Source organism: Aedes aegypti, chromosome 1, assembly GCF_002204515.2.
Source record: "Aedes aegypti strain LVP_AGWG chromosome 1, AaegL5.0 Primary Assembly, whole genome shotgun sequence".
Lineage (NCBI taxonomy): Eukaryota > Metazoa > Arthropoda > Insecta > Diptera > Culicidae > Aedes > Aedes aegypti.
In genome coordinates, this window is record NC_035107.1 from 246,931,095 (window position 1) to 246,956,080 (window position 24,986).

At 39.1% G+C, this 24,986-nt stretch overlaps 1 protein-coding gene across 4 annotated transcripts in view; it reads right to left on the reverse strand.

The window, feature by feature from the left end:
- LOC110674063 (protein glass) overlaps positions 1–24,986 on the reverse strand; it is a 59,412-nt gene that overhangs the window by 8,521 nt on the left and 25,905 nt on the right. For 3 of the 4 annotated variants that reach the window (XM_021837431.1, XM_021837433.1, XM_021837434.1), the window contains 3 exons: positions 17,653–17,783; positions 12,980–13,102; positions 2,794–3,888 (listed from right to left, as the gene is read on the reverse strand). In XM_021837431.1, the coding sequence (XP_021693123.1) occupies positions 2,794–3,888; positions 12,980–13,102; positions 17,653–17,783 (1,349 nt within the window). The remainder of the gene's footprint in view (positions 1–2,793; positions 3,889–12,979; positions 13,103–17,652; positions 17,784–24,986) is intronic. The other variant, XM_021837432.1, reaches the window with a different exon arrangement.

Genomic DNA, 24,986 nt, shown 5'->3' on the forward strand with positions numbered 1-24,986 from the left:
TTTTGTTGGCGCGCGGGATGGGCAGTGCTGGTGATGTGGAGGGCGCTATTCGGTTTAGTGCCAGAGGGACTATATCTATTTAATGTATCTGAAACTTGTGGGACCGCTTTAAATACCGGCGCCTGCTTGTGGAAGATCCCGGTGTGCTAAACGGTATAGGACATGTTAACGGGGGAGGCTTGGTAGGTCCTCACCTAGCCCGTGTCTAGATAGGCGGACGGATGTCTGCCAGGGTGTGGATCGAGCAATTACAATTACAATTACAATTACAATTGCGCATTCTGTCCGGGCGGGTGTTATGCAACTAACAATCGGTTGTGGATGCTTTTTAACCGTTCGATGACCCTGGAGGGATCGATTCTGCTTTTCGTAGAATTTTAAGCAGAAAAACCGATATCCTAGGGTGTTTAGTTCGAACGTATTGTTATTTTATACAATCCGATGACCCTGGAGGGATCGGTTTTGCTTTTTACTGGCTATTGAGCAAAAATATTACTGCACAATCGACAAGCATATCGCGAAATATTATTTATACTATAAATAAACTATTGTTTTTTTCTTTTGATTGCCGGCATTCAAAAGATTAAATTTAAATTCCCCTATCCCAAGTTACGGTAAAGCTGGGCGTGGCCGGGAATAGTGATATTCATGCTTTTAGTATTCTTGTTTATGATTTGAACAAGGTATACTCCCCTGCCTTGTTCCTAAAAGTAGTCAGGATGAGATTATTAAAAAGAAACATGAATGTTGCTAGTATCCAATCTACGAAGTATACCGTAACTACGCTAACGCTAAAGGCCCAAACGCAATGACAGCGGAACGGCAAAGGAAAGCGGTCGACTCAGTGTTGGTTCACTTTCATTCGTTGACAGCTCAGTCGAGATGATGTGATTCATGCTGGCGAACCGGTTCCGCATTCCGTTGCCGTTCCGCTATCATTGCGTTTGGGCCTTAACGCTAGCTAAACCGATTTGGAACGATCAGCTAAATAACGATTGGAATAAATTTATGCGCTCATTTGTCTTATCAAACATCGAAATAAGTGACATAAGGGTCGAACTATTGAAAAACAATCAACATTTTTTAAAGTGATTTTGAATAATTTAGCTTGTATGCAACAACTTTTGTTCAAGCTCTTTTTTTAGAAACGCCATTTTGACAGCTAAATTGTGGGAAAGAAAGGGTTAAATATTTGCCGGACATATTGTTTTCCATAATTTTTTAAAAATATTCTCTTTTGGGCTGGCCAAAACCGATGCTTCTACTCTAGGTAAATAAAAATCGAATTTAGTATTATATCATTTAATTCTAACTAGAATTAGTATCCTTTGTCAAAGGATAATCATTCTAGCTGGAATTAAATGGTATAGTATCACATTCAGAATAAAATTAGTGCATATCATGTTCAGAGGTTCATATGCATTGAACTACGGTTCAAATTCTAGGATTTTTCATTCCAATTTACAAGAGAACCTACAATTTGATTTGGGATACCATCTAGAAAATCTTAATAGGGTTTTCTTCAAGGGTTCGTCCAGGAAAACCTATACAGCATTTTCTTTGAGGATGAGGAATTTTTTCAGGGATTGTTTGAGGGTTGGTTATATGTACTATTATGGCTCACTCACTGTTAGGGGTAATCATTTGAATTGCATACAGAACAGAGTGAGTAATAATCGTTACTAGGTGACTTCCAGAAATTTCTTCAGATATTCCTCCAAGAAGTCCTCCAGTGACTCCTCTAGGGAGAACTCTACATGTATTCCTTCAGGTATTTCTCCGAATCCCTGCAGGAATATCTCCAGAGATATTGCTGTGAGCGTTTGAAATGCAAATATCAAATGCGGGAACACCAAATTCGTTAAGATTTTTAACAAGGAAGGCCAAGTCAACGATTGATTTCCTTTGCTAGGTTGGCTGTGATTCAGATTATGGTTGCTAAGTATCCTTTGGTTACTTTAGTATTGCCGCATTTGAAGCCCAGTTAGACTGGATTTGCACGTCAAACGCAAACAGCAATACCTACAACGATTCAGGAATTCGCCCACACTGAGAACAGCTTTTCAGTTGAAATTACTATATTAGAGGGTTAAATTAAATACACAACGCCACTTGATTTATGCAGACTAAATTTGCATTTATTTCAAATATTTTGTGTATTCAATTTTACCATGGCACCATTTCGACAGTAAAAATTACTATATCATGGTTAAAAACTTGCAGCAGGCCAGAATCGAACCGAGGATCTTGTGATTGTCAAGCGCGAACGCTTACCGCTCGGCTATCGATGCGGTTGGATTAAGAGGGAACAAAACGCAAATAAAAAGCGTGATTGGAATAGTAAATTTAAAAACTTGTTCATGGTTCTCATTACTTCAATGCTTGTTTCAGTGCAGAAACACCAGTAGATATTTATCTACATGGCTTCTCCAGGAGAATCTCAACAAGAATACCGCATAATTCTCCAGAAATTCATTTAGGAAATTCCTGGATTCTATCATGCGTTCCTCCAGAGATGTCTCCAGGGATTTACTTTTTACAATTTACCCAGGTATTCTTTAAAAGACAAGGACACCGTCTTTAGCCATTTAGCTGCACAGACTGTAATTTAACACTAGACAACGGACAAGCATGCTCCAGTGGCACAGCAGCGAAACATTTCTGACGAAAAGTTTCAATGGCTGAAGTGGGAATCGAGCCCACACCCCATGACACGATGCGCTCACTACCTGGCGAACACTAACCGCTCGGCCACGAAACGAATTCGACATATAAAACTCAACTCCAACCTACCTCAACAAGCACAGCTTACACTGGTAAGGCTTTTCCCCGCTGTGGATCCTCAGATGTTTCGTGAGCGTCGAACTATCACTGAACGCCTTCTTGCAGGCTCGACAGCGATAGGGCCGCTCGCCGGAATGGGTCCGCATGTGGGTCGTCACGCTGGAACTCTGCGAGAATCGCCGATCGCAAATCGGACAACGGAACGGTTTCTGCCCGGTGTGGGTGCGAATGTGAGCCGCCAGATTGGCCGCTTGGCTGAAACTCTTGCTGCAATCCGAACACCGATAGGGACGCTCTCCGGAGTGCGTTCGCAGATGGGTTTTGAGCGTACTTGGCCTGGCGTACGTTTTCCCGCAGAGCCGACACAGGTTCGGTTTGTTGTCCCCGTTTTGGCCATCGCTGCCACTGCCGTCCTCTTCTTCGAAGGTGATTCCCAGAGACTTTTCCGTTTTCATCTTCAGTTGAAAGTCGGTCTGCTCGTATTCGGGGGGACTCTTTGGCGGAGAGTAGTCGGCCGCGGTCGGCTGATAGTACGATTTTTGATGGTGCGACTGTAAGCTGGAAGCCTTTGAGGATTCCAATATTGGCGATAGATTCTGCGTTTGATTTTGTGGCCTGAAGTCGGCGGTGAACGAATAGGTAGCACCAGCCGGATACGGAACTGGACTGAGCAGCGGTGGGTAGAGAACGTTCACCGACGAGGACCCCGGAGTTTGTGGGCCCCACTGCATCTGGGAGCACTGCATGGGCATTGGGCCGTCCGCTGATCCGTAACCGTGCATGGTCATGTTCATGCTAACGTTCACACTCATGCTCGGGTAGATTGGCGTTGAATGTTGTGCACAAGACGTTTCGTAATAGTTCGAGGGATAAGATCCACTCTGAGATTGAGCTTGACTGTAGTGCGAATTGTGATTGTGGTGGCCAACCGGCGACAGGAGCATCTGCGGGTGCACGGTGTACGAGAGCGAGGCCTGAGGTGGGGCAAAGGCGCCGGGTGATGGCGGCTGGGGCAACTGCTGCGGATCCGGGCTCTGCTTGAGGACGGCGTGTTTTAACGACAACAGCACATCGGCCACGTCGTGCGAGGGACGTTCGGGTCTGCTGGGGAAGAGACATGAGTTGAGGAAACGTTAGCATGGCGTTTTATAATGGGCCCATAACCGTCCCGGTAAAGTAAATCAATGGGATTTTAGTAATATAGACTTAGGGGTCTATTTTGTAAATCGAGCAGATTCATGTGACTCGTTTGAAGTCATTGCCGATCAAAGTAAGCATGCATATTTCAGATGTCACCCGTCGACTCCCATAGTAATCTAGTCACATAGAGTGACAAATGTCGAAAAACTCGAGTGACAGAGCCGAGTCGAGCGAAAGTTTTGGTCGACAGTGACTCCAGTCGAGTCATTTTGTTCGACTCGACTTATAAAATAGGGCCCTTATTCTACGAGTGGCGTGAGGTGATAATTGTCGGTCTCGTATAGCGAGGTGACAATTCTCGACTCGAGTGAAGTGACTCGCCGTGTAAATCAAATGGAGAGTCACTTCACTCGAGTCGAAAATTGTCACCTCGCTATACGAGACTGACAATTGTCACCTCACGTCACTCGTAGCTTTTCATCTATGTTTAAAATTTTAATGGAATATATTACCTTTTTGAGCTTTAGACACAGTTTTCTTGACTATCAAATTTTCTTGACATTGGTTATCTTTAACATTGTCGCATCTTAAACATTTTTTATAGGAGTAAAAATATCAAAATTCACACTCTGTTGAAAAGGAATGTTCAACAGAGTGTGAATTTTGATATTTTTTTACTTCCTCTTAGAAATACATCCCTGCTGAGACAGCGCCTGATTCTCAGTTTAGTAAAGATAATTGGTGTAAGAAAAGTTAGTTGTATAACTTTATACAATATGTTTTATAGTAAAAAAATGAAGCTGCTGGTAGAGGGGTTAATCCAATTCACCCATTGTATCAACAGTAAAACTATTGATAAATTATCAATTTACTTTCGGAAAGGACTATAAATTATAAAACAGATTTTGAAAAAATGAACCCATTTGCAACATTGCAAACAAGCAGACAATCCTTCAAGGTTTATTCCACAGTTTTTGAAGAATTTCGTTTAGGGTTTTGTATGAAGTTTTTTTTTCAAGGAAGCCGTACTTCAAGAGTTTATAGGGAAAGTGTACCAGTTATGGCCATAGTGGTTCCCTATTTGGCCATATGCAAAATTTGGATAACTTTTACATTTTTAATCTTTTTGAATGTTTTAACATCAAGATTTATCCTTTATTTTACTGCTAAAACACAAAAGATTTTTCAAAATGTGAAGGAATTCAAGATACCACGTATGGCGAAATAGGGAACCACTATGGCCATAACTGGTACACCTACCCTATACCGGATTTTCCAACCATTTTCTACTGGATTCCATCATGAGTTCTTATTTTCTCCCCGTAATACATCCGAAAATTCTCCAGATTATTCCAGGAAATTCATCATAAAAATTCTAGATATGCATAAATAAATTCGACCAAGGATTTCTCATTAAGTTAGCTTACAAATTTCTTTAGAATCTTCTCCAGCGTAGCGGCCAGGGATTATTACTGAAGATTTTCAAAAGTAAAATTCTATGGACTTCCTAAAGGAATCTATGGAGTACCAGGGTAGAGAAGAATGGTGTAAATGAATTTCAAATTCTACCATGAAAACAAAATGTTTGAAAGTAAAATTTTGTTGTTTGTTTGTTTGAAATAAGGAAAGAAATAACAAAAATAATAACTAAGTTTGTGTGGCATAGAAACATAAGAATATTTAGCTATCGCAATAATCCCGGGAAGTTCTATTTCAGTTGAAGAATTGCTCATTTAAATTAAAACATTTGGAATCGTAATTTACTTTAAACGTAATAATATCCATTGTCCTCAATAGATCTTAAAATATTATTCATTTCAATGTTTATTCATTTGTTTTTTCGAAATCAAAAAAAAATCTTATTATAATGATATCTTTTTGACGATATGAATGCCCGAGAAAGCCACGATTAAGGATCTATTATTTCATAAATTGAGAAAGCCTAAAAAATCTTAACGGATTTGCATCCCCCAAGTAATCACCGGCCCGCCTTTTCGCTTTTTTGGTCTTATAGTGCTATATATAGGACGTGTCAGCTGTATAATAGCACTATATTAGCACGCAGGGCGAATTAAAATGCTATTTGGTTACTTGGGCCCTAACCTATTTTTCACAACCAAATTTTCGTGATCTTTTGCTTCTTTTTAATTTTTAGCTGATTTCAATGAAATTTTGACACAATACTACAACATTGAATAGTGTTTATGAATGTCCCGGGGGGTCTGTCAGAAGGTCATTTAAGACATTTCCTTAATTATTTGGCACGGATCAAACAAAACTACAGTGTTTGTAATTGACTCGTTAACCATAATATTTGAAATAATTATACCATGGAAAAATTATTTTTTAAGAAATGTTTGATGAACTGTTGAAGGATTCTTCTCCACACAATCGACAACAACAGAAACAACGGATCAATTTTCTACGAACAATTACCGGAACATGGTGGGGTGCTCACCCGGAAAACCTCATAAAACTCTATAAAACAACCATTCTATCTGTTCTACAGTATGGCTCTTTCTGTTTTTTCTCAGCAGCAAACTGCCACCTGATCAAATTGGAACGAATTCAATATCGTTGATTGCGTATCGCCTCAGGATGTATGCAATCAACACAAAATCAGCGTTGCCACATATTTTTCGATTCTCATCTGTGTTTTCGGGTGAAAAAATCTTTTTTATCTTAAGTCGACCTCCAAAAATCTTGGTAAAAATCTGTGTTTCGCTAAAATCAAAAATCAAAACTTTTTATATCAAAAAGCAACTTTGCAAAGGTATTATGACTATTCTTAGCATATAATTAATTTCTAAGCGCATAATTAATTCTAAAAAATTTCACATCCTTAAATATTTCAGAAAAACTAAACAGAGTAATGGCATTTCTGCTTTATATCTTCTAAAACCGTGTCCTAAACAGGTGTAATATCCAAAAATCTTTAAAAAATTTTTTGTCTAAAAAATCTGCTATCTGTGATCACAGATATCTGTAGGCAAGAACAGGTAAAAATCTGTGTAATTACAGATAAATCTCAGATCACTGCACATAATGCGAGCCTGGAGATACTAGCAGGGGTCTTACCACTACAGAACCGATTCTGGGAGCTCTCGATAAGAATACTTATTAAGTGTGGAGTGAGCCTGCAGGGGCCCAGATAGCCGTAGCGGTAAACGCGCAGCTATTCAGCAAGACCAAGCTGAGGGTCGTGGGTTCGAATCCCACCAGTCGAGGAGCTTTTCGGATTGGAAATTTTCTCGGCATCCCAGGGCATAGATAGAGTATCTTCGTACCTGCCACACGATATACACATGCAAAAATGGTCAATTGGCATAGAAAGCTTGTAACCTGTTCTTCTCGCTTGATGGCCGTGGCGGGCAATCGTTGTACCGTGCATCGAGCCCTTGATGGTGCTCTCAGCCTCGCCAATCAGCAAAGAAGTTTTGGTTTATTAATACCGTGTCAAATCACCACACTAAACAACAGAAACAACAGAACAAGATCTTCGGGTTGATCGTTATCAAATGTCGATCGACCGCGCCGCATGCCTTACTGGATGCTCCGCTGGGCGCAAACTGCTTAATGCACATTCAAATTAGAGATTGATTATCCCCAATAACATCATTTCGTAAATACCACCCACTCATCCCACCAATAGCTGATCATTGAAACCATTGCCATAAAAAAAACCACACACCGGTATCAGGAACACTATCTGCGCTCATCAACTAAGGAGAGATTAATCTTCTCCCGTTATCAAAGATCCCGATCAATTATGAGTACCTCTAGATCGTGCATCACTCACGAATCCACTCGATTAGTGGCGATAAAACCAATGCACAAGAAGGGGAGAACCAGCAGTTATCGGTTAATCATCAAACAGACCGTGTGCAGTGATAGAAGTTTTGAGTATTGTGTGGTCTGACCGATGTGAGTTAGAAAGCCTATTGTGTGAGTTGTGTGTTTCTTCCATTTAATTTTTTGGTTCCCTCTAGAGCGTAGTGAAGAAAATTGTCGAAATGGCTATGATGTGCAGTGTGGTGCAATGGCGGTAGAGCGATAAGCTCTTTCTTGAGATCGGTAAGCAATCGGAATGAATACCCTAAACCGCATCCCAAAGGATTATCACCACTAATGGTCCAATACGACGCCTACTGTAGGCCTTTCTTTGACACCAGCTACAATCCTTGGTGGTGCATTAACGGTGATGATGTCGTGTGGTGGTACCTTTGGCTATGGGCGTGCTAAGCAGCGGGGTGGCCGGCATGGCGCCGGTGGTCCTTCCCCTCCACTGTCCGGACAGGCTTGTCGCTTTGCAGACGCCGTGGGATACACAAAACACACTCTCATCACTCCAACATAATTAGGACATAAGCTGCAACTAGGATAAGTACACCAATAAAAATGTAAGTACACTTTAAATGATCACTCCCATTTTATTTTTGTGAGACTGTAATTTCTTTTCTGATTTGGGATGGCTCGTCAACATTCAGCGTTGGTTCCGCTTTTCTCGAACCTGGTTCTTGCTGCCTATTAAGTATTTGGATCGGGGAATCAATACTCAAGAACCTTTTTTTTAATTACTTAACTTTGTCTCCGAGTCTCATGCGCCCTCTGTGGAGCGGTGACAAGCTCTCAGTCGCTAGATGCACATCTGCACAGGATTAACCTCGCGCTGAGCAATATTTGTAATAGGTGTGGTTCCGGTTATGATGACATCGATCACGTAGTTTGGCAGTGCCCGGATATGGACACCTCCAGAGCGCAACTTTTGGATACCTTTGCGGCCCGAGGTGGACAACCCTGTGTTTCAGTTCGAGATGTGTTGCGTTGGGCACTCACGATTTCATTTATATGGTTGCAATTTACGATTTCCTTCGTCTGTCTTGTATAAAAGTTTAATTCTCTTGTGTTCTCTTCCCCAGTTTTTTTTTGTGTTGGCCCTGTTTGTGTTGGATTGAGGACCCTGGAGATCCGGCAGACGAATACCGGCAAAAAATTGGTACCAACGCCATGATACGATAATCGAGCTACCACGATATACCTCCCAGATGAGCAGCAGAGAATCCCGATCCCAATACCTACCATGTAATTTTTGTCGGGACAATAGAACGAATGTTAAGTGCCGCGTTCGATTAGTTCTTTTTGATTCTTCGACCTTGACGCATGCTCCTGGGCAGTGCGTCAAGAAAGCCCGAGCAGTCGTCAGTTTTTTTCCCCTCTCGGGTCGCGGGTTTTTTTTTCTGAGTGCTTTAATATAGCCGAGCAAACGAGTGAAGCTGAAAGTGGATTGTGGCTGCTCAATCAAGGATGAAGGATCAATTGGTGAGCTCGTTTCATGCTACTATTTCTAATCTATAAAATATGTATGACTGCACATTTTATCGTTACAACGGTGGGACGTAAAAATGATTATTCAACAAACTATGGAACCATTCGCTGTGTCACTGTGAGTGTCGACATAAACTCTGATTCATGAATTATTTATGTTTAATTTTTTTTTCGAAATACCCCTTTCTTTTTACCTTTATTTTTGTAATAAAAAAAAAACTTTGAATTGTTCGACGCTACAAGTGTAGACTTGCGAAACTTTCGCTTTATTCAACAAACTTTGGATGGTTCGCCACTGTAAGTGTCGGCATAAGAATAAGAGTTTTCTATGATGTTCCAGCCAATCGAGTTTTTTGTTTCTTTTCGAATAAGCAAAATATAATAACACATGCTTTCGTTCTGACAGCTGTAGGAATGTTAAATTTAGGTATTTGTTCAACAAACTTTGAATGGTTCGTCACCTCAAGTGTCGGCATAATTTTCCTCTACATATAAATTGTTCATGTCAAATGAAAATATTATATTTACATATAAGCATGTTTATATCTCACAAATAATTATTTATGGTCTAATCGCTTATCAAAGTGAATCCTGTGACCCAACGATCCTCCCCATTAACAAACATCCCTCGCAGTAACCTTTGTGGAGATGCAGAGGCAAACACGGTCTCCAAATAGCAAAGGTTACACACTAACATTCCTTCCCCCAATCCCACCTAACTGCAAGGACCTGGCCGGCGCCGTTATTGACCCTGCATAGAGAGAGGCACTGAATTATGCACACAAAAGAAGATTATGGCCAATCCCAGCCGAACTTCTAGTTGATTCTTTGTGCATTTTCACTGACTTCGGTCAATCACGGAATAGCAACCTTTGATATGTGTAGTCAGTCTAAGCTAAGCTAAGCTAAGCTAATGAATGGTTCATCGCCACTACTGTTGAATGTCGAAAAATTGGAAAAATTGAAATGTTCATAGCAGCTTTCCATGTAGAATATAGTATCAGCAAATATTACCAACCGATAGTAATATGGAAAAGGTCATCGGGAAAACCATTTTACGGTTACTTTTTCCACAGGCAACGATGATGTTGGCAATATTCAATTGATAAACTTATGCTTTAGCTCTGGTTTTTTTAATAAAAAAAAAAACAATTTCGAATGGTTCGACACAAGAAGCTTCGACGGTTTCTTTACAGCCTGATATATAGTACTATCTTAATTATTTTTTTTAATGTTCGTCTAGTGACGTGTATATATTTTATGTCCAGTTTTGATCTATCTAAATGGATTACTCCTTTCCGTGACAACCATGCAGATGCAGAGGTATACTCGGTCTTTAGTTACAATGTATGTCACACTAACATTCCTTTCCATCCCAGATGACTGTAAGGACGTGGCCGGCGCCGTTATTGACTCTATAATGTTTGGTATTCTCGAAATTGTAGGGGTTGTCCATTAATTACGTAAGGGTTTTATGGGGGGAGGGGGGGGGGAGGTTCGAGATTTCTTACGCGCCAAACAAATTATTTTTAACTTGCATACAAAAAATATTACCATGGGGGGTGGGGGGTGTAAAAAAACTGCCAAAATTGTCTTACGTAATTAATGAACCGCCCCTAAGCTACTCCCAATCGTCTGTTGGTTCTTAGGGCAACTTTGATTATTTTGATCAATCCGGAGTACCAACTACGAATTTTACGGTCATCAATGCTCATGCTCATAAAACCGTTTGTTCTCGTATAAGGTGCTTCTCTTAAATTGCCTACATTTAGGCGTATTATGCTGAAAATGGTATTTTTTTACCCTAACGATGCCATAAATTGTGGGAAATTGATTAAACTGTACATTTATGTGATTTGTGCTAACGTCAGAACAACACGACATTCACGAAAACGTGACGTGAGACAAGACATAACACTTATAGTTCTTACTATCGTCAAAAAAGCTTAAAAATCACCTTTCTGTCGACCGATATTGGGCGCGATGTAGCCCATCTACGGGACAATGTCCGAACATTGTCCCGTAGATAGACTACATCGCGCACGAAACCGGTCGACAGAAAGGTAATTTTTAGGCTTTTTTGATGATAGTAAAAACTATAAGTGGTATGTCTTGTCTCACGTCACGTTTTCGTGAAATTGATTAAAATATCAGATAAACTGATTAAATTTTGCACGTTGTTTACTGTTCTCCACAGTTTTATATTTGAAATGCTATTGATATTGAAATATGATTGAAATCGGATTGATCCTTAGAAAAGAGTATGGAAAAATAAGCTTCAACAAGAAAAAAAAATAAGATTTTACTATGTTTCATGGAACATTTAATAATTCATTAACATATTTCTGTGGAAACTTTCCAGTTCAATCAACAAATTTCGGACAGTATAGATATAAATTTAAAATTTAACCTTTAATTTTTATTAGGCACACAGAAAAAAATCAGTTTTCGCATCCGTGAACAGCTGTCATGAACACGAGAACAAGCAAAAATACACCATGTACTAGATCATGTTTAGATGAATGTGTTGCCTGGTTCCGAGATCATTCATGATAACGCGACGGTAGTTCACTGTGTATTTTTGACAGTTCACGTTCTCCGGAATGGACCGATGCACGAGTTCACTAATTTGACGTTTGAGCGGTGCCGAATTCACTGGTTTCCATGGTCACATAAATAACACGGCACCGCTAAAATATCAAATAGTGAACCCGTGCATAGGTCCATGGACCGATGGACCAATGCACGAGTTCATTATTTGACGTTTGAGCGGAGCCGTGTTGTTTATGTGACCATGGCAACGAGTGAAAACGGCACCGCTCAAACGTCAAATTTGTGAACTCGTGCATTGGTCCATTCACGAGTTCATTAATTCGACGTTTGAGCGGTGCCGGATTCACTCGTTGCCATGGTCACGTAAATAACACGGCACCGCTCAAACGTCAAATAGTGAACTCATGCATCGAACCATTCTTTTTAGAGCGTGTAGTCAATTCTTTGCTTATAAATTGTACAAATGATTTTTCCGGTAATCACCTAGATTTCTCGGTTTTCCCATCGTTTCGTTTGAATTATTTAAATCCTCTACATTTAAAAGTTATTAAATTATCAATTCTTATCTTTGAAATCGCCTCTGTTTGGAGTATGAGTCATGAATGAAGTATTGATGTAGGAATTTGACTATTTTGCATGTATAGTTGAGACATAACTTCAATTTTATTGTCAGTAAGGTCATTATGAACCATACCCAGCAAACTTTTTTATAATGCCTAAGGAAAATAAAGTTTCTTCGATATCACTGAGTAGCAATGCTGCATTAACCTGAAGGTACCACTTGTGTTGATTATTAAAAACGAGTCAAGCTTCAAATATAAAGTTCAGAGACATCAATGCATTATCAGAAGAAAACCTATTCTTGTGAGATATGTAGGTTTCGACAATAGTTGTTCCGCAAATCAGTTCTGCAATTTTTAAATTCGAAAAGCTTGTAATGGTTAGCCTTAACTAATAACAATCAAATTAAATATTCATCAAATAGCATCCACCATGAGTAGGACTGGTAAAACCACACTCCGATCAAATTTAGTCCTCGATTAGTGCCATTTTACCTTCCAGGTATCACCTTACACAATCGACCATTAGAAGCCTATCGGAAATCAGAGACTGATCAACAGCTAAATAATGAACTGCATTCCGTGGTACTTCATATCATCAGACGAGCGACACTTACTTGTACGTAGCACCACAAGGCGAGAAGGGGAACAAGCTAGGTAACGGGTCGATATCCAATGGTGGCAGTCCTGGGAATGTGCTCATATCTTCGCTCCAGTAGTTGCCTAGGTTGGTTTGTGAGCTGTGAATGTGAAAAAGAAGGAAAAAAAAACAGTAAGAAACGGTAAAAATAAGACTTGAATGTGTGAGGATAGGATGGGAAAATATGAGGTTTGCAAAATGGTTCCCATCTCCTGCAGTTGGTATCTGAAAACAGCATCAACATTAGGGTGCGGCTTATTTTTCGAAAATACTCACAACCAGTGTTCTTCTGAAAATGAATATTTTTAGGGAGGAAAAAAAATCAATTTAAACCATCATTTTTGCTCGTCATAAAATCTGCTATTGTGGACATGTATTTTAACTTGAAAAAAAAATCACCTTTGAGTTACATCACAATATTTTTGACTAGAATTTTGAGTTTTTTTTTCTATGATTTAGAAAATTCAGAAAATCACTTGAACTTTTGGTTTTGAGAACTTTCTAAAAATAAGCCGCACCCTACTCAACATTTATCTCGAGTAAGTGGTCTTCTCAGCAATGCTGTGTGTAATCGATACTCGACTTTGGGGTTTTGAGTCGCCAATGCAGGGTCGTTCCGTGGCACAACCTCAACTGTTGGACGAGCCAACAGAGTGTACGCAAAATTGTTTGATAAGAACCTATCGATTGGTCCAGCAGATTGTCCGAGCGAAGGCACGTAATCACATTTTGTTGACCATGATGTCACATGGGAAAATGTGGTTCTCACGGTTACGGTTTAGCTTTGCTATATGGCCATCAATCCAGGTTTACAGTCCAAGTGGAATGAAACGCAATCGGGTGACATGCGGTTTCATAATCAAACTTTTCTGCTTATTTATGAGACAATCTTGGGAATAATGAGATAAACCTATGAGCGCGGATAAACAGACGTAACTCCTGGAGTGATTTCTTTCAATTCAAAGCATCATCAGCAATGCCAGAGTGACAAAGCATCATTGATTTGAATTACTTGAAATATGAATTATTACAAAAAATAATATAAGAGCAGCTATTTTTGGACCAAATTTAGGTTTTTTGGGCTGCACATAAAGCGAGCCGAATGACGTAAATTTGTGTAGAATACATTAGCGTCTGATTCAGGAAATGTCGATCACAATTTCATTGTTTTCTGGCTCTTTAACATGTAAAATTACATTTTTTGGCCAATACAACTTCAAGGACACGTTTTTGTGTCGTTCTATCACTTACATCATATGTCATTCAGTAATGAAAAGAATTACGCCCACAATAATTTTGATTGTTATTTTTTAAGAGTGCATATTTAAAACGATTGTGCTACTTTTCTCCACGCTGTTGTTTATACGAATGTCGTATTCCCGGACGCCAGCTTCTAAGAGAAGTATTATCAGCATCTGGTAGCAGCTTTTTCAGCTTGTGGTAGAAGCTTCTGGGAGAAGATTTCTCAGATTCTGGGAGAAGTTTTCACAGCTTCTGGGAGAAGCTTTCTCAGCTTCTTGCAGATGCTTTCTCAGCTTCTGGGAGAACCTTTCTTAGCTTCTGTCAAAAGCTTTCTCAGCTTCTGGAAGAAGCTTTCTCAGCCTCTGGAATAAACTTTCTCAGCTACTGGGAGAAGCTTTCTCAGCTTCTGGGAGAAGCTTTCTCAGCTTCTGGGAGAAGCTTTCTCAGCTTCTGGGAGAAGCTTTCTCAGCTTCTTGGAGAAGCTTTCTCTGCTACTGAGAAAAGATTTCTCAGCTTCTGGGAGAAGCTTTCACAGCTTCTTGAAGAGGCTTCCTCAGCTTCTGGGAGAAACTTCCTCAGCTTCTGAGAGAAACTTTCTTAGCTTCTGGGAGAAGTTATCTCAGCTTCTGGGAGAAGCTTTCTCAGCTTCTTGCAGATGCTTTCTCAGCTTCTGGGAGAACCTTTCTTAGCTTCTGTCAAAAGCTTTCTCAGCTTCTGGAAGAAGCTTTCTCAGCTTCTGGGAAAAGCTTTCTCAGCTTCTGGGAAAAGCTTTGTCAGCTTCTGGGAGAAGATTTCTCAGCTTCTGGGAGAAGCTTTCACAGCTTCTGGGAGAAGCTTTCTCAGCCTCTGGGATAAGCTTTCTCAGCTACTGGGAGAAACTTTCTCAGCTTCTAGGAGAAGATTTCTCAGCTTCTAAGAAAAGCTTTCTCAGCTTCTGGGAGAAGCTTTCTCAGCCTCTGGGAGAAGCTTTCTCAGCTTCTGGGGGAAGCTTTCTCAGCTACTGGGAGAAGCTTTCTCAGCTTCTGGGAGAAGCTTTCTCAGCTTCTGAGAGAAGCTTTCTCAGCTTCTGGGAGAAGCTTTCTCAGCCATTTTTCAGCTTCTTGGAGAAGCTTTCTCTGCTACTGGGAAAAGATTTTTCAGCTTCTGGGAGAAACTTCCTCAGCTTCTGAGAGAAACTTTCTTAGCTTCTGGGAGAAGCAATCTCAGCTTCTGGGAGAAGCTTTCTCAGCTTCTTGCAAATGCTTTCTCAGCTTCTGGGAGAACCTTTCTTAGCTTCTGTCAAAAGCTTTCTCAGCTTCTGGGAAAAGATTTATCAGCTTCTGGAAGAAGCTTTCTCAGCTTCTGGGAGAAGCTTTCTCAGCTTCTGGGAGAAGCTTTCTCAGCTTTTAGGAGAAGCTTTCTCAGCTTCTAGGAGAAGTTTTCACAGCTTCTAGGAGAAGTTTTTTAAGCTTCTAGTAGAAGTTTTTTAAGCTTCTAGGAGAAGCTTTCTCAGATTCTGGAATAGGCTTTCTTAGCTTCTAGGAAAAGATTTCTTAGCTTCTGTGAGAAACTTTCTCAACTTCTGGTAGAAGCTTAATCAGCTTATGTTAGAAACTTTCTCATTTTCTGGTAGAAGCTCTCTCAGCTTCTGGGAGAAGCTTAACCAACTTCTGAGAGAAGATTTCTGAGCTTTTGTGAGAAGCTTTCTCAGATTCTGGGAGAAGATTTTTCAGCTTCTTGGAGAAGCTTTCTCAACTACTGGGGAAAGATATCTCAGTTTCTGGGATTATTAGCTTCTTCAGCTTCTGAGAGAAGCTTCCTCAGCTTTTGGAAGAAACTTTCACAGTTTCTGGGAGAATTTTTCGCAGCTTCTGGAAGAAGCTTTCTCCACCTCTGGGAGAAGCTTTCTCAGCGTCTGGGAGAAGCTTTCTCAACCTCTGGGAGATGCTTTTTCAACTTCTGGGAGAAGCTCTCTCATCTACTGGGAGAAGCTTTCTCAGCTTCTAAAAGAAGTTTTCACAGCTTCTGGAAAAAGCTTTCTCAGCCTCTAGGAGAAGATTTTTCAGCTTCTTGGAGAAGCTTTCTCGGCTACTGGGAAAAGATTTCTCAGCTTCTGGGAGAAACTTTCTCAGCTTCTTGCAGATGCTTTCTCAGCTTTTGGGAGAACCTTTCTCAGCTTCTGTCAAAAGATTTCTCAGCTTCTGGGAGAAGCATTCACAGCTTCTTGGAGAGGCTTTCTCAGCTTCTGGGAGAAGATTTCTCAGCTTCTTGGAGAAGTTTTCACAGTTTCTGGAGAAGTTTTCACAGCTTTTTAAGCTTCCGGGAGAAGCTATCTCAGCCTCTGGGAGAAGCTTTCTCAGATTCTGGGAGAAGTTTTCTCAGTTTCTGAGAGAAGATTTCTCATCTCCTTGGAGAAGATTTCTCAGATTCTGGTAGAAGCTTTCTCAGCTTCTGGTAGAAGCTTTTTAAGCTTCTGTGAGAAGCTATCTCAGCCTCTGGGAGAAGCTTTCTCAGATTCTAAAAGACGCTTTCTCAGCTTCTGGGAGAAGCTTTCTCAGATTCTGGGAGAAGCTTTTTCAGCTTCTGTGAGATGTGTGAGAAATTTTTCAGCTTCTGGGAAATACTTTTTCAGCTTCTGAGAAAAGATTTCTCAGCTTCTGGGAGGAGCTTTCTTAGCTTCTGGGAGAAGCTTTTTCAGCCTCTGGGAGAAGCTTTCTCAGATTCTGGGAGATGCTTTTTCAGTTTCTGCGAGATGCTTTTTCAGTTTCTGGGAGAAGCTTTCTCAGATAATGAGAGAAGCTTTCTCAGATAATGAGAGAAGTTTTCTCAGCTTCCGAGAGAAGATTTCTCACCTCCTTGGAGAAGATTTCTCAGCTTCTTGGAGAAGATTTCTCATTTCCTTGGAGGAGATTTTTCACCTCCTTGGAAAAGTTTTTTCAGCTTCTTGGAGAAGCTTTCTCAGCTTCTGGGAGAAGTTTCAGTATTTCGTGCAACATGTTCGTCAAATGATGATGGTGTGAACTGGGAGATGAACTTTAAAGAAATTTGTTCTTAAGTGTTACGTCTGTTTGTCTGTGGAGATGACGTCAATGTTACCGCTATTTGTGAATTCTATGAAGCTTTGAAATGGCAATTTTACGTGGATGAATTTGGAAATACCAATGAGAAGCTTGAATACTAATTTGAACTCAATTCCAAAATGAATGTTCGTTAACATAACCAAGAATGTCGTTGAGACCTCACTTTATTCTCCAACGACTCTTGTGAGCTCACGTGAAGCATATCCAACAAAGCCAAAACCACAACCATTGAAATCACTAAACTGGATGCAAAGATGCGGAGCGAGCAAACAAGACCTACCATCCAACCAGTTTTGCATTATTTTGGGCGAATACCTACTTATTTTGTTGTTTCTTTTTTGCAGCTTACCTGAGCGCACCGTTGTGGTCGAGACAGTTTCCGCAGTCGACGAAATCCGATCCGTGTAAGCCCGGCAAGGGAAGCGATGTGCTCTCCTGACAGCTAGAACAGCCGCTCCCACCGCAAGACGATGGACATTCCTGGATGGGAAAAAATTGACAACATGAATACAATTGCAGCGACGGAAAGTAATTGGGAGCTTACAATTGTCAAATTGCTTATAAGTTTGATAATTTCAGTAAACTACATGAAAACACTGTATACAGTATGTATTGTATATGAGCTGTTTGACTGTAAAAAAGTTTATGACTTGTTTTAATCGTCTTCTGATTTTTTTTCTTTCTCTATCAACGAGATTTTAAGCCCTGGGTTAGTTCATCTCGGGACCAACGGCTTAACTTCCCTTCCGAAGGAAGTCGTCACTGAAATTTTTAGTGACTATCTCGGGGATGGGATTCGATCCCAGGTCCTCGGCGTGAGAGGCATGTGTTTTAACCACTACACCAGGACCGTCCCCAATCTTCTGAAATTTGATTTTTTTTCTCAACATCAAATTGGTTTATAAGCAAAACGGTGGAAGATTCTAATTTTTGAGCAAAGTAAAGCAGATTTTTCTTGCTACGTGAGAGAGGGGGAGCGCTTTTACATTTCAATGAGTTGAACGGAAGTGTTCATTTCGTCCCTATTTATTTTTATCAGCGAGCGAATTCCCAATGTATTCGTAAGTCATTGTGTTTTTCATTATAAGATAACCCAAAAAATATTGAAAAATCGAATAAAATTGATCAGTAGGGCAAAATTGATGACTTTTTTTTTGCAATTTCTCATCGTAATATGCTGTTTTCCAACACGCCAATCTGTCATGAAACGGCCTACTTTCCTGAACTGTATTGTGACGTGTGGTAATAATCATTACACCCCAAAAAAATCTTAGATTTACACATAACGTTATTTTAGTTTGAATTAAGCAAAGCCATCTCTCATGTATTCTTCAATGATAAAAACTATAAACACATCTATAATATCCAACATTGTTATTAAATTCCTTAATATTGAACGCGAAACGTCTTCTCTCAAAGAATGTTGCTTGCAAAACGGTTTACATGATTTTCCTGCTGAAAATTCAATCATAAATAATGCACATGGAATGACAAGCCGTCGATCAATCTATGTGCATTATTTTTGGCAGTATATTTTAAGCGTGGAATCATGTAAACTGAGCGATCTTGTTTTCAATTTCGCTTTCAAGATGCAAGAAAGGTGGCGAAAGTTGGATGTAAGATCATGAAATGTTTCAGTTTCACTCAAGATTGCAAGCATTTTCGAATGCAATAAGACAGTTTACATTAATTATCGTTGAACATTCAGTTGCAACTCCTTTTACGTGATTATCATAAAAAATACGTGCAATGTAAATTTGAGAATTTTTTGCTGTGTAGGTAACTGGAATCAGTTACGTAATGACTACAACGCAACGCTTTTTAATTACGCAACTGTTTTATTTGCGTAATTATTCATTATACAACAATTTTCAGAAAATATAAAATACTATTGAAAAATGTTGTACGCAACTCGTTGCAGAACTTGATTTTTACAGTACGAGTCATTCTGCAATTTGTTGCGTAAACTACTAATTTTCCTTCGCGTAATCGGTTAGAGTCCATACTGGATCAGGCATTGCATAGCGGAAATTTGCATGATTTTAAGGTGAAAAGTCATTGAGGACGTAAACATAATTCTGCCACCCACTCGAACCACCTATTAAAACACCACCTCTGAACCACCCAAACAAGGCATAGCAAAGAGCTATGCGCACTGGTCAAAAACGAATCATAATTATCAGTTACCATCATCATCATAATAATAAGTAGGGGAACATGGTCCAAGACGCACTGATGGGGTAAAATGGCTCACCTCATAAAACCATTCCTACAGCGTTTCCATTTGTATTCTTTGCCAAACGATGTTAACATATGTTCACCTGAGAGTTGCCGCTACAATTCTTGGACATAGACTCAAAATTTTTTCCTTAAATTCCCAGTGAAATTCAACAGTTTTCACTTTTTTGCCTAAATATTAAGGTTTTCCGATGATTTTATTATCGAATAAGCGTTTCCATACCACAGAGCAAGCTCATGGAGAAACATGGTTGCTTACTCCTAGTTCTCTATACTAAATGACATTCTACCCCACCCATTCGGTCATTTTGAACCACTCCCATTTATCAACCAACTTTTCTACGCGATTTAAGACCGTTAAAAAACTCAAATTTTGGAAATATTTTCAATGTGGTAGCTAGCAAATATTGTAAAGTTACTGTTAGGACTTCGAATGGATTTAAAATGTAGATCTCATTAAGAGAAAACGACAAAAATCCTTAAAGTGGCATTTTGGACCATTTTTCCCTAATCAGAATGACTTGTACACGTTGCATACAAAGCTATTTTAGTCGATATGAATTCAACCACACATTAAAAAAAAGCTTATAGTAGCAAGCAAGGTATCTATAAGAGAGGTAATTAAATGTGTCATTTGGGGCCATATGGACCAATGCACGAGTTCACTAATTTGACGTTTGAGCGGTGCTGAATTCACTAGTTTCCATGGTCACATAAATAACAAGGCACCGCTAAAACGTCAAATAGTGAACTTGTGCATAAGTCCATTGGGAAAGGGTCTGACAGCTGGCAGGTTTGTGTTGCTCCATCAGATCAACAAGCCTAGAAGTCCTAGCGACCACGGTAAAAAGAAGCAAGGTATTATACTCTGAAAAATGACATTTGGCAGTGACGTGTGCAAAAGAAAGCAAGGCTTGCTCTCTTTTACTATTTTGTAAGCCTCATGCTTGACGATAGGAATGACGACACATATTTTGATTGAAAACCGCTGTTTACACATGGGAATAGCCTACCTTGTTGTATACCATGCTAGTGACTTTTTCCCTTTATTTGTATTTTGTTTTGCACACGCCATTCAACAACCAAGTGTAAAACTTTGTTTTTCAATTCGATTTATATATTTAATTGCTTAGAACCGATAACGATATTTATCCATAGAGAACTCAAGTGATTTTGAACCATTGAATTATTTAACCAAGGAAAATGGACCAATGCACGTATTCACTATTTGACGTTTGAGCGGTGCCGTGTTATTTACGTGACCATAGCAACGAGTGAATACGGCACCGCTCAAACGTCAAATTAATGAACTCGTGCATTGGTTCATAGTACGTTACGGTGACAACATGTCATTACGTTGGAGAAAGTTTCATGTGATTTAGATGGAAACTACATTCGACATTCTTACAAGCGTGAAAAAGAACATGCAAAGAATAAGAATTTTTTATCAATCCATCGTCTTTGAAGAAAATGTAATGGAGGAGTATTTTTTCACACAATTTTGAAATCTTCTAGTTTATTTCCTTCTGAAGATATTTCTTTACATTACAGCAGTGTGGAAACCTGAGAGAGAGAGAAGACAGCTCACTGTCAGCTGGTATGTTTTCTAGCCTTCTTTGACTTCTTTTTTCAATTCTTGGGTAGTGCACAACGGTCAGATGAACTTGTTTTCGTCAAAATAATAATTACTTCATGTTGTTGACTATGCAAAAGGATATGCATACACACAACGCCAACGCACAATTATATTTAGGTATTTTAGTTTTTAAAATGTAAAATCATCGAAAAACACCTAGAAATTTCATCTTGAATTTTGCCGCTTTTTCACGTTCTGCCCTCCGAATGTGTTGGTTTTCCAGTGACAGTTGGTGACAGGTTCCCTTGACTTTTAAGAGCTCTCAATGTAAGCCAGCTGTCTCCTCTCTCTCAGGTAGAAACGATAGCAGCCATGGACCAATGCACGCGTTCACTCGTTGACGTTTGAGCGGTGCTTTGTTATTTACGTGACCATGGAAACAAGTGAATTCGGCACCGCTCAAACATCAAATTAGTGAAATCGTGCATTGGTCCATTGGTGGGGAAAAATGTATCAACAAAATTGCCAGCTCGCCGACTCGCCAGCTGTCACATTCTTCCTCCCGCTGTTTACCACATCCCGCATTAACTGATTGTTTAGATTGATGTACCTAGCATTCCAGCACTCAGGCAAATGGACTATCGAAATACATAGGAATCACTTATAAAAATTCGCCAAATCGGGTTGAAACTCATAGCTTTGCCTTATAAAACCAAAGTTTGAAAACAAAAAATGTTTTCGCGGCAACCTGGAATCAAACCAAGGACCTTGTGATCGATAGGCCCATGTGTTCACCTCGCGCCTATCGGCACCTTAATGTGAGGTGATGCTAAAACGATACATAAAGTATTTATATTTATATTTATGTATAAACGATACATAAAGTTCGTATTGCAATAATCGTTCCACCTTTTATAAGGCAAAATGTATGAATTTCGATAGTCCAGTTCACAGCGTGAAGTACCTTGGTAGCATAGCAAGCAGTTTTTTTTACTGAAATTACTATGCATGCTATGGACCGATGCACGAATTCGCTAATTTGACGTTTGAGCGGTGCCGAATTCAACTGTTGCCATAGTCACGTAAACAACACGGAACCGCTTAAAAGTCAAATAGTCAACTCGTGCATCGGTCCATATTTACATTTTTGACAGTTTTCTCCTCTCTTCTCTCGCTTCTCAAGGACGGAAAAAGTTGCCATCAGTAGGCATTTGAATTCTAGGGGAAGAGGTGGAAAAATGAACAGGGATAATAACACCTTGCTTATTACAGATGAAAAACAAACTTTAATGAATTAATTAACTCATTACGCGTGGTAAAGATGGACAAATTATGGGTGAAATTATGAAAAAAATCCACGTGCTCGGCTGGGATTTGAACCCAGGACTCTTGTATGCTAGACGAGCGCTTTACCAACTAAGCTACCGAGCCACTTGGTGACCCAATAATTGAGTTGTGGAAGTACCCTTACGTAATTAATGGACGGTCCCTTGCTATTGATGACTAGTGTTCCATCAACTCAAACAGGTTTTCGGTTCTCCAGATTTATGATCGAGAAAATTTTATGTTTGAATTCGATTCATCTTCTCCTAATTTTGAATTTGTAACTTTGTATTCTTATAATAAAACATTTGTTTTACTTATTGGAAAGCTTTTTAATTCATACATATATTTTTGTCATATTTTTCTTACTGTTCTAAATAATTATATAAAACAAAGAAGTATAAAGGTTTTGTCCATTCAAAGTTAGAAACAGCGTCTGATTGTCGTATACTCTGGTGATAAGCTTCCCACCTCCAAACATTACACTTTATCGTTGTAAATATTAGTTTGTTTGGTATCAGAGGATGGAGGAATTCTTAGAGAACGTGATTTTCAATAAAGAAATAAAATATGTTGCCATATGGTCATAGTTTTGAGGGCATTTGAGTCTTGTGAGTTTTATGTGCCTTTATTTTTCGCTTAAGTTTAATATAAAAATAAATACGGAACCCTTTAATAGTTTTTTGAAGAAAAAATTTATTACTTCGGTTAGAGACAACTTATATCAATATTACCTATGAGCTGAGTTTGATCAAAACAAAGCCGCTTATCACACTTATATGAAGGTTCAACCACGGCTCTCCAAAATGAGCCGTTTTTTCGAAAATATATTTAAGTCTCCAATGATGCAGGTATGAACCCATCCTATAATTTTATATGGGCGAATGCTGGAGACAAGGACTATCTTACCAAATCATTGATGTTTTAGAAGCTTTCATCACAAAGATATTGAACTCGATGACCGCATCATAAAATTTGAAGGTATGTGAGGCGAAAGTAACAGATAAAAATCATGTCCAAAGCGAAAAACTGAGTTTGAGCAAATTAAACAATATAAGTAATGAATAACAATTATGTTTCGTTCAAATTTTCCTCATAAAAACTACCATAAAACATGGTATGACGATTTTCGCATTTTTTATGGGCCATACTGTATAATGTGTTATAATGAATTACCAACAAGTTTAGCACTCTCGGAAATATCCATAACTTTAGTAAAACTTGAAATATCTTTGATTTTGTATCATGGTATCAACAAATCGATTATTATCGAAGTTACCCGACAAAAATTTCACACCCAGCGAGTATCAAAATATTCTGTCGGGGAAAACTGGATGTCTTCAACTTAAGGAGTTGTTTTCCCTACTAAATTCAATAAAACCCTAATTTTCCTCGGCAGAATATTTTTAGCCTTCCAATTCTAAAATCTTAGTCCAAATGTTGAACGTTTCCGTAAAAACAGTTTTTTCGTTCAAAATCAAGAAAATTTACAAGAAAATGTGTTCATTGTACTCTATTCTTCAAAAGAAATATAGTGAACACATTTTCATCGATATTTTTTTAGTTTTGAACAGAAAAAAACTGCTTTTGAAGTTTCGTTTGAAGTTTAAAACTTTCCGTTCTAGTAGATTAGGAGTTTCAATGAAACTATGTCGCTCAACGGATACGAACAGAACTCGATTCTCGAAAAAGTAAATCATGCACTTATAAACAACCAAAAAGTTCAGAACAATAAGAAGAAAGAGGTTCGACTGATGTGAGTCTTGGGAGGAATCAAAATGATTGTTCTAGATTTTTTCTCGACTCATAATCGAGGCTTCATCTGGTGAGAATTCTAATTAATCATTCTTCGTGTACACCAACAGTTATATGTTAGCATACACGAAGAACGAAGTTTCCCCTCCCCCGAAGAAGACTCCATTCTAAGTCGAATCGTCGGTAAAAATCTAGGAGCATCGTTTTGATTTCTCCCAAGATTGTAGTATCGAATCCAGTAGCTATAAGGTTTAGAACAAATTCGACACGAACTTTTTCCCTACTTTATGGTAAACATCTGAGAGAGACTCGTGAAGAGGAAAAATATCAACGTCATATGCAGCCCAGTTTCCCCTCTCACGAAACGTCAAATGCAGCCCACCGTTTTTATGGCTGAAAAAGTGAGAAGTATTGTGTTCAAAGTAAATTGTTATTGAAAATCTCAGTCAGCGGAGCAGTTTTTTCCAAAGTTGCTGATAAATCTAAGCAGAAGATTTATTATTTCTAATGACTGCTACGTTTGCTGGCATGAAATTTTACTCAAACGGCTATTTATGATTCGATGTGATGCAAACTCAATCTTTTTTTTTGCTGAGAGGTTCATGTGAGGATTTGAACGGCTTGCGCATAATTGGTATAAACACAAAGTGGAATAAGAAAAAACTCAGCAAACACAGAAAAAGAAGACCGTCTTCGCGAGTCTCGTCTCAGGTAAACATCATTCATTTAAGCAACTTCAATAAATTATATGTGAACTTAAACTTTTATCTAGGATGTCATCCACCATAACA